The sequence below is a fragment of the Ammospiza nelsoni genome, chromosome 16 (genome assembly GCF_027579445.1).
Source record: "Ammospiza nelsoni isolate bAmmNel1 chromosome 16, bAmmNel1.pri, whole genome shotgun sequence".
In the NCBI taxonomy this organism is placed as follows: domain Eukaryota; kingdom Metazoa; phylum Chordata; class Aves; order Passeriformes; family Passerellidae; genus Ammospiza; species Ammospiza nelsoni.
In genome coordinates this window covers 3,839,619-3,849,326 of record NC_080648.1, presented here as the reverse complement: position 1 = coordinate 3,849,326, position 9,708 = coordinate 3,839,619, and the positions used below count along the sequence as shown (strand labels likewise).

Sequence of the window (9,708 nt, the reverse complement as noted above, 5' to 3'; positions counted from 1 at the left end):
CTCCATAGGGAAGATCCTCCAATCCTCTTACCAACTTTGTGGCTTCCTTTGGACTTGCTCCAGCAGTTCCATAGTGTTCTTATGTTGGAGACACCAGAATTGTACATGATAAAGGGGAGAAATCACCTTTGACTTGTTGGCCACGCTCCTTTGGATGCAGCCCAGGATCCTGTTGGTTTCTCTTTGCCTCATGGCTCTCTAGCAGAGCCAGCAACTACCCTGCTCTCACTTCCCCCCAGGGAAGAGGAAAGAACTGGTTTGGAGGTTATTTTTGCTGCAAAGTAAGGAATCGTTCCTGATCACTGTATGAAGTGATTTTTGCTCCAGGAATCTCCAATCCCCCCAAGAACAGCCGGGATTCATTTGAAAAGGGGCGTGATCCCACCTCTGGATTTTTTAGTTTTGCCATATCATAGTACCATCATAACATGATTTGGTTAGAAGGGACCTTTAGGATAATCCAGCCCACCTTCCAGTGGACCAGGCTGCTCAAAGCCACATTCAGCCTGGCCTTGAACACCCACAGGTATGGGGCAGCCACATCTGGGCAACCTGTGCCAGCGTCTAAATGACAAATGCTGCCTTAAAACCAGGTACCATTCCCATTTGAACAGATCAGTGGCCAGAGTGGCTTTATTCATACTGGAGGCAGCTCTGCTTGGTGAGCAGACCCACAAACATCACACCCCTCCCCAAGCACCAGCTGGCAAAGATGAAGAAAAGCTCTGAAATAATCCACATGGGGCCAAGCTGAGATGGATCCTGCCTCCAGCCCCTTACACCACACTGCTCCCCAAGGCTGGCACAAGCTGATCCAGCAGTTCTGACCACACACTCAGGATCTCTGCTGCTGTTGGCAATAGCCCACCACCAGCATGGAATTGGTGCTGAACACAGCCTTCAGAATTCTGACTCCTTTCCACCTCCATGTTTAAATTAACGACCCAAGCATTTGTTACAAAGTGTTATTTATTAGAATATTACATTGCACTTAAAAAATAAGGGAGGTCTGACCCTGTCACCTTTACATACACGAAGCATGCAGGGCCAGACCTACAATAAATATAAATACTATGTACAGTTTATCTAAAATAAATATATAATTTAAAATGAAAAATATCTTGTTAAATAGCTGTTACCCTCCCCCCCTTTCTGCGGCGAAGGAAGCCCCGAGCTCGGTCTCCTCCCTTTCACAGCTTGTTCCTCGGCACGTACTGCAGCGGACGGAGAGTCCCCGTACCCCCGGTCAGCACCGTCCCGGAGGTGGCCGCGGAGCCGCCGCAGTGCCGCCGCTGCCCGAGCAGCCCCGCCGCTGCCGTCCCGGTGCTCCGGCGAGCCCCCAGCGTGCCGCAGCCCCGTGCCGCCGCGGTCTCGCCTCTTCCAGGAGGTAGAAGTGCGTTAGTGCCGGCTCCTGAGAGAGAGAGGAGGGAGGGCTCACACCGCGATCCTGGGCTGCGCTGCCACAGAGCGCTCCCTGTGAGCTGCGATGGAGGTGCCGACGCACCCAGCCCACCCAAGCCCCACTCGCCACCCTCGGGGCTGGACCCGGGAGGATGGGAGCCAAGGTACCCCACCATGCTCCCCCCTTCCGGGGATCACAGCACTTTTTCCACAGGACACGTCCACCCCAGTAACCCCCAGGGTAAAGGAGACAGTGAGGAAAGCCTTGTGCCAAGTCTCTTTCCTGAAAATTCAACTTCTATGAACAGCCCAAATTCCCACCCCCAACACTGTGATGAGCATGACAGAAATTCTCCAAAGGCATTACTTCATCCTCACAAAGAACAATGACTTTTCTTTTTTTTTCCTTTCTTTTTTTTTTTTTTTTTTTAAGAAGAGAAGTAGCTGTAATATGTATGACTACATCTAACGTCAGGGTTTAGGTCAGATCAGAGGAAGTTTGACAGATTTTCAGCACCCAGCCCCAGAGCCACCCCTGGGGCAGAGCACACATCCCAGCCCAGCCAGAAGAACATGGCATGGGCTGGCAGCAAGATTCCCCTATGCCAAGCTGATAGGCATTGCTTTGGTGCAAGTAATAAGCAGAGTGGGAATGAAAAGGAAAGGGTTTTTTTTACACATGTATATAAATAGAGGCAATATCTAAGGAGGGGAAGTGACTCAGAGGGTCAGAGAGAGAGCAGAATGAGCGGGGGGAAAAAGCTAAACAAAACAGAAGCAGCTTCCCTACTACCAAACATCTCCAAAGCATGCAACACCAGCACAGAGCAGGGACTTGGGGTTAGAAAGAAGGACATAGGAATGACAGGGGTGCCAGGGGACAGGATTTCAGCAGGAAGGGGAGAAAAGAAGACTGGAGCTCCACAGGGCAGCCCAGACTCTCAGCCAGCTGCTTCTCCAGACTCAGGCTGCCTTCAGCTCCTGCCTAGCTCTGGCACAGAATCCACACAGCAGTCCCACAGCAGAAACAGCAGAGCCTCCACATACCCACCAGCCCCACAGCTGCCCCATGCCCAGCCAGGGGCTCACCTTGCCAGCACCTGGCATCCTCAGTGATTCACAGTGATGCCCAGCTTGATTTTCTCTTCGTTTTCTACATCGTAGCCACCCCTCTTGTGACACCTGCGAAGCCAAGCAAAGAGATGCTCAGGGCATGGAGAAAACCCCTGTCACCCTCCTCTTGCACATGATCTTCCCAGGGACACAGATCTGGGAGCTCAGTGCTATCCCCCTCACCTGAGCATCAGCAGGGCTGCAATGATGACGAGACACAGGGAGGACAGGACAACAGCAACCACGGCCAGGGCTGTGGTGTGGTCGTACGCGCTGGGCGGGTGCTCCACCGGCAAGAGGAGGCCGTGGCAGCGCTCCCCATGATAGCCTGGCTGGCATCTGGGCAAGAAGGAAACTCATAAAGGTCAGTGGTGAGCAAGGACAGGAGGTCTTTGTGTGCCCCACACCCCACAGGAAGGCAATGCCTCTGTGCTCAGCCTCAACCAGCACCCTGCCTGTTCCCCCACACCCCTGAGCTGGGAGGTCACCATCATTTCTATTGGCCTGGTAAATTAAGCTTCTCCTGCACTTAGTGAAGTTTCCTAGAAGGGTTGAGGTCTCTCTCAGCAGAAGGCACTGGGGTTTGTGCTCTTTCCAGTCACCCCCAGGCAGGTTGCCCAGAGCACCTCTAGGAGTGGGAAGGGAGCAGTGAGGCAGCTGGGCCAGCATTTCCCATGGAGCAGGATGTCCCTGCACACCCTGCCAGCTCAGAGGTGTCCCATCCCTGGAGACTTGGGAGGTTGCTCATGTAACAGAAATAACGCTCCACACAGGCTGGGAGGCTTCCAGCCCTCCCTGAGCCACATTGCACTGATGCAATCAGATAAATATATCCCTCTATATCCAGCACCACTGACCCTCAGGCTGATCTCCAAGCCGGACTCAGCCCAGCTCCTGGGCTCACAATGCCACATGCAGCATCACCTCCCAGGCACAGCAGCAAGGCTGGGCAGATGGCAAAGGTGCAGGATCCAGCCCAGCAGCACCCTCATTCCACCCTGTGCCCCAGGAAGCAACACTCCAGGAGAGTCTGTGACAGCCAAGCACCAAGAGCAGCCACAGCCAAGTGACACCAAGCAACACCAAGGCCTCTTCAGCAGAGGAGACTGGGGCAGTTGGCCACTGTTACTAAAAACCCTGATGGCTCTGAGAGATGCCACCCAGGGACAGACCACCATGCTGAAGAGACACAGCCAGCCCCCAAATCCCTGCTGCTTGTCTGTGTCCCAGTTTCTCTCCCAGCCCCAGGGATCTGGGCAGGGGACACCTGGCTGTCCCAGTCCTAGGCCAGGGTGTCACAACCCACACTGAGCCTGTAAAGATGTCCCCTCATTGGCAGTCCCGAGTCCCCCATGCAAGGGCCCAACTTCATGACAGCTTCAACAGGGAGGAACCAGGGAGTTAGAGGAGCTCTGTGGAGCTTGATCCCTGCAGATTGCAGATCCTGTGGGCACCATAAGCCAAGGAGCTATTATCTTCCCTGGGCTCAAGGCTGGGTGGCTCAGAGGATTGATAGTGAAGAACAAAGCCTCTTACATATCTGCCAGCTCAAGTCCTGCCCACGTCAGTGGGGATCAAATATGCACCCCAGGGTATTTCCTGCAGCAGCAGTGCTGTATCCAGGTGCCCCAGCAGCAGGCAAATACTTTCTCCTTCACTGGCCTCATCTAGTCCTGCTTGCTCTGCACCCCAGGGGGATGGGCAAGGAGGGGTACACAGCCCTGTCTTTCATCAGGCCAAGGGACAGCTTGGGCATGACTTTGGCAGTCTGTCCCCAAAGGTGCTGCCTCCACTCCACTTTGCCAGTGGCATGGCAGAGATGCTCCTCCCACCTGCACTGATGTGCCCTGACAGATGCAGGAGCCCAGAGGTCTCAGAGTGGGGCATTTACAGGGTCAGGACGAGGTTTTCCAAATCAGACCTGCAGAAGCCCTCAGCTGCCAGACCCCAGCCCCACACACCATTCTGCAGTCCCCAGCTCAGTCAGAACTCACTGTGCTGACAGGGAACCCTGGCTCTAAGGCTGTGACAGGGAAGGGGTGGACACTTCTCAAGAATTACAAGGAAGAGGCTAAGTCAGAGTTATCCCTGCATGGGTAGGGAACATGCACTAAAAATATCTCTGCTTTTCCTCTGCCTGGCCTGGAGAATTGAAAGAACCATGACTAAGGCTCCCCCAGCACAGCACACACCAGAACTCACATGCAAGAGGGAGCTCCCAGCTCTCGGATGTACTTGCACTCGCCGTGAATACAGAAATCCTTGTACTTCCGCAGGCACGGGTCTCTCTTCTTCCCCAGGCCTTTGCCTTTTCTTCTTTTATTGCCGTTGCCTTTTTTCTTGGGAGTAACGAGGCCTTGAGGCTTTGACAGGAAGGCAACTGGAAAACAATTTGGGAAGGAGAGAAGAGCAGTCAGATCAGCTCCACGTGCCAAGCAAGGGGAAGGCAAAGCCACATCCCAGGGCTGCCACCACTGCTCAGCCCTGGCTCCCACAGCCCTTTGTGCTGGGACCTGCCCCCGAGCCCCGGGTGGAGGGGCTTTTTTTTTTTTTCAGCTCCTCACAAATATCATGGCCTTTCCAATTCATAAGAACAATTCTCAAGGAAAGAAGGGAGTCGGGCAGGGGGAACAGAGCTTTTATACATCTCAAATGCTGCTATTATATGCACCAGTTTCCACTGAATACAGAACATTGCTAATTGCCCCTTTATCTGGCCTTTATTTCCCTGACAAGCACAGACTTTTCTAAGACCCTATTCATGGCTCTGATGGACTCTCCTTCCCGTGGGCACAAGGATGCCTTACTCACCCCAGGGCAGGATTAAAAGAGCAAGCCTGCCTTAAGTTTTGGTTTTGCAGAGCCCAGGAGATTGTGAGGGCATCATTGCCATGAATTACAACGGTATGTTTTAATTGTGGTGCAGTAACCAGCGGCTTTTGGTGCCATGCCAGACCCCTGTCGGGTTGGTGGAAACCAGACCACCAATCTCCTCACCCAGACACAGCCCAACACTAACAACGGTACTGGAATGGCTTTTAAGGTGTGCAGATACCAAAATAAACCAGCTCCCAGACTGATCTCTTTAGGTGCTGAGGTGTTGGAGAGCACTCTGCTCCAAGGAGGATTTTTTAGTTCCCCCCCGAGCTATGGTGCTCAGTAACCCCGGTGAATTAAGCCCGGGGCTGCTCGGGAAGGAGAGCACAGCAGAGTCCAACGTGACAAGTTGTAACCTGCCCAAGTTACAACTCAATCACTTCCTCACGGAACCAGCACCTCTCGTGCTGGCACACACCGGTTGCACACCTAGCAAAGCCGTGTCGACATCCTCCACGCCGCGCCTGGAGAAAACCGATACTCCAGGAAACGCTGCGGCTTGGAGAAACCGCCGGAGGAGGCTGACAGCAGGGGCTGCTCCGTCCCCTGCCTCTCCTGCCCTGAGAGTTGTCTCCCAGCCACAGCCAACACACACTGCTGCGTTTCCCGAGGGCTGAGTCCCCCCTTTGCGAGCGGCTCAGCCCGGTTTTGCCAGCTTTTTGTCACAGTCTGCTGGCACAGCCAGAAAGCAAAGAAAAACACGGAAAAATGGGAGGGTGAGCCGTATGGAGCAGAGCACGCTCCTAGTGCCAGGTACTGCCCTCCACAAGCCGCGTGTACGAGGCACAGGTACATTCACACCCTCAGCACCCGTCCAACCCCCATGAGAGCCCCCGGGACACTCTCTGGTGCCAGCCCGGGGCACGGAGCCCGGTGTGGGTGCTCGGGAGCCCAGCGAACAGCGGTGCCCCCACCGCCCCCGTGGCGGGGCTGCCGGCTGACGAGCCCTGCCGCGGAATGAGGAGCAGCCGCGCGTGGGCGGCGGTGACTCACGGCGGTCCCCGCGCCACGGCCACGGCCGTGAGGGCAGCGCGGGCCCGCGGACACGGCAACCCCGCCACGAGGGGCTCTGATCCTCCCGGCCAAGCAGTTGAGAGCCGGGACGCCCTGGAACCCGCCCTGCAGGGGATTTCAGGAGCACGGACAGCCCCCGGCAGGAGCGCCACCGCTCCGTGCTGGTGCCCCACGGGCTACTCCCACTCGGGTCTGCTGCCGCCAGTGTCTGAGACTGCTCCCACCCACCACTACAAGTCCCTCCGAAGCGGAACCGGAGATGCTGCCGGGGCACTCGCGGGACTGAGCCGAGCCCAGCCCGGCACCTTCGCCACCTCTCCGGCTCTGATTGCCCCCAGCCCAGCCCGTTCCGCGACCCCAGCCCCGCCCTGGGACCTTTATCCCGTCCCTACCTCTCGGCAGCTCGCTGAAGTCGTCCCCCGAGGCCGCTCCGCCGCCTTCCTTCTCCGGGCTGCCGCCGAGCAGCGGGGCCGTGGCCGGGACCGGCACCCCGCCGCCACCGCCGCCCTTGTGCAGCACCTCGTTGTGCAGTTCGTCCCGGCGCAGCCCACCCGCCGCCGCCGAGCACACTGCGGAGAGAGCGGTCAGAAGCGGGGCTGACACCGCCTTGCCCGGGCCCCCACGCGGGACAGAGACCAGTCTTCCCGCCCGCCCGCCCGCACCCGGGACCAGGACCGCGTTACCCGTGCCCGGAACCGGCCATGTCCGCGTTGCCCAAAACCATCCCCCCACATGTCCGGGACCCTCAGCCGAGCACGGCGCTGGGACACGCTGCCCGCGCCCGGGACACTCCCCACGCGAGCCCGTACCTGCCGCCAGCAGCGCCTGGATCAGCACCGCCCGCCCGTCCATGACCCACGGGCACACACACGTCCAGCCGCGCCGCGCTCCGCTCGGTCCCGCAGCACTGCCCGCTCTCCGACACGGCGGCCCCGCGGCGGGTAGAAAGCTGAGAGGCGGCGGGGCGGGGCGGGGCGAGGCTAAGATACGGTTCCGCCCCATGGGAAGGGCTTCCCCAAGCGACCCCCGTGGGCGCCCCGCTGGCTGAGAGTGGGACTGGGTCCCGGGACCTTGGCCTGGGCCCGGTGTGGTCTCCTCGCTCCGGAGACGGGCCAGGACCCGAGAGCCACCGCCACCCCTGTGCCGCTCTGCGCTGTGGGCCGGGCCGGGCCGGGCCGGGCGGTGAGAGACCAGGGAGATAAAGGGTTTCCGCAGAGGGCAGGAGATGGCCGGGAAAAGTGTGGCCCCAGCCAAGGGGACAGGAGAGGGATCCCGATGGTCCCCGTGGCCCCAAATCCTGCCTGGCAGGTGGCCGAGGGACCCCGAGCGTGCTGGGGGAGAGAGTGCAGCTCACAAGACTAGCATCAGGTGAGAGGCAGCACCTCAGGAGTCAGGGCTGCACCTCTTCCTGGCCTTGAGGATGGGATGGTCCTCAGGAAGGGGACAGACTGCCACTCGTGTGCCACTGCACTAGCAGTGGGCTGAGGAAGTGGTGGCAATCTGAGATTGCAGCTGAGACCCTTTCTGTCCCCAAAGCCCCATTCCTGTTCCTATGCTGCCCAAGTGATTGAGTCACAGCCTCATCTCACAACACCCCCCCAGCCAGCCACTGTCCTTGTCCCTGTCCCAGCCTGCTGCGTTTGGACACTGCCAGAGCTTCCCCGTGTCCTTCACCATGCTGGCAACCGTGTGCTGTGTTTGGCAACATCCTCAGCACAGGTGACAGCACAAAAAATGTCACTGACATCAGTGCTAGGTGAGTGCAGGGTCCTGCCCCAGCTCTCCTTTGGGGCAGCAGAGGCCCCTGGTCAGTTCCTCGAGGTCCCGAGCCCCCGGCCCATGGCTGGTTTGGGCTCAGCTAGGCATGAGCAAATATTCCTGCCATTGTTGTTGCTGTCTCCAAGGAATACCACCGGATCTGGCACCCCCCCGCTCTTACCCTCCTTCTTGCTCAGACTTGATTTTTGCAATTGTTTGCTGGATGTTTTTCCTTCCGCCTCCTCCGGCCATCAGGAGCCCAAAGCCTTTGGCAGTGGAGGGAGGTGATGGCATGGGCGAGGGGCTGTGTCCCTGGGCAGGCCTGCACACTGGCTCCTGGGGAGGCCCCCAGGTTGGGATGGAATTTTTTGCCCCTGCCAGGCCCCCACCACATCCCCAAGGCCGGGCTGGGCGTGTGCGGGCAGTGTATGAGGGCAGCATTTGCCAGCTGCCCTGGCACCTTGGGAGAGGGAGGCACCAGCTCACGTCAGCTGGCACAGAGGACTGGCAGCGGGCGAGGGGGGGGATGTGTGCAGGCTGCTGACCTGCCTGCCTCTGCTTCCTGCCTCTGCCTCCCGCTGCCTCTTCCCCTCTGCCTCCCACAGCCTGCCATGACCCCTTCCCACCTCCTGCAGGCCCTCACAGCCTCCCTGCCCGTGCCTGCTGCCAGTCATGCCCCATCTCATGCTGTTGAGGCAGCCCCCACAGGAGGGGGAGGTGAACCCCGAGAAGGTTTGGGTGCCTCGGGACATCCCTGATGCTCCTTATCCATGGATCCTTCTGCCAGGGGTCTCCCCATGGTACCCACCCCTGCACACACCATGGCACCTGCTGGTATTGCAGAGCAAACAGCCTGGACACCCTGGGCCACGTCCTCGGCCTCAGTTCCTGCCAGGCAGGTACAGGACCTCAGGAACCCACGCTCCCACCCGCCCTTTCCCAAACGTGACTCTGCCGTGGTGGTGCCTGGCCCTGCTCCAGCTGCTCCTGGGGCTGGATCCTGCCGTGTCCAGCGGGCTCCAGCTCAGCCGGCCGGTGCCGCACCGCGGCTGTTTGCGGTGTCGCCGCCGTGTTTGCGGTGTCGCCGCCGTGTTTGCAGTGCACACAGCCGCCGTTTGCTCCCGGGGTCCGAGCGGTGGCGGTGGGCACGGCATGGGCACAGCGAGCACCGTGGCTGCTCTCTGCTGGCAGCGCTGGGCAGGCCCTGCCGTGTCCCTGTCCCTGTCCCTGCAGGGTGCTGCGGCTGTGCCCACGTCCTTCCCCCTCCATCCGCTCACACAGAATCCTTCTGAACAGCGGCACAGCCCCAGAGCCCTCCCAGCCCTTTCCGTCAGCCCTAACACTGGCAGCCCCTTATTTCCCCACTCTGGATTTGCTCAGCGGTGCCACATCCTTCCCCAGAGCATGTCCCCATATCCTCTTTCCCAGGAGGAGCTGCCCTGGGCTGTGTCACCCCTCTTGCCATGGGCACAGCATCCTTGCACAGATACTGCCACAGCTCTCCAGGGCTGGCCCTGCCACCCCCTCACCAGCGCCTTGCAGGGT

At 59.0% G+C, this 9,708-nt stretch overlaps 1 protein-coding gene across 1 annotated transcript; it reads right to left on the bottom strand.

The window, feature by feature from the left end:
• Positions 1-951: 951 nt before the first annotated feature.
• Positions 952-7,313, bottom strand: HBEGF (heparin binding EGF like growth factor). Its single transcript, XM_059483682.1, has 6 exons — positions 7,215-7,313; positions 6,798-6,974; positions 4,717-4,894; positions 2,698-2,853; positions 2,491-2,583; positions 952-1,411 (listed from the first exon to the last, which is right to left on the bottom strand). Exons 1-5 carry the CDS (start codon positions 7,255-7,257, stop codon positions 2,511-2,513), a joined length of 627 nt encoding a protein of 208 aa, XP_059339665.1. The 5' UTR covers positions 7,258-7,313; the 3' UTR covers positions 952-1,411; positions 2,491-2,510.
• Between the last annotated feature and the right edge of the window lie 2,395 nt (positions 7,314-9,708).

What these genes read in the sequence shown, in the direction of transcription:
- HBEGF (XM_059483682.1), bottom strand. Translation starts at nt 7,257, where the DNA reads ATGGACGGGCGGGCGGTGCTGATCCAGGCGCTGCTGGCGGCAG. An exon ending in CTTCAGCGAGCTGCCGAGAG is followed by an intron (nt 4,895 to 6,797) that starts GTAGGGACGGGA and finishes ATTGTTTTCCAG; the next exon opens with TTGCCTTCCTGTCAAAGCCT. An exon ending in CTGGGAGCTCCCTCTTGCAT is followed by an intron (nt 2,854 to 4,716) that starts GTGAGTTCTGGT and finishes CTTCTTGCCCAG; the next exon opens with ATGCCAGCCAGGCTATCATG.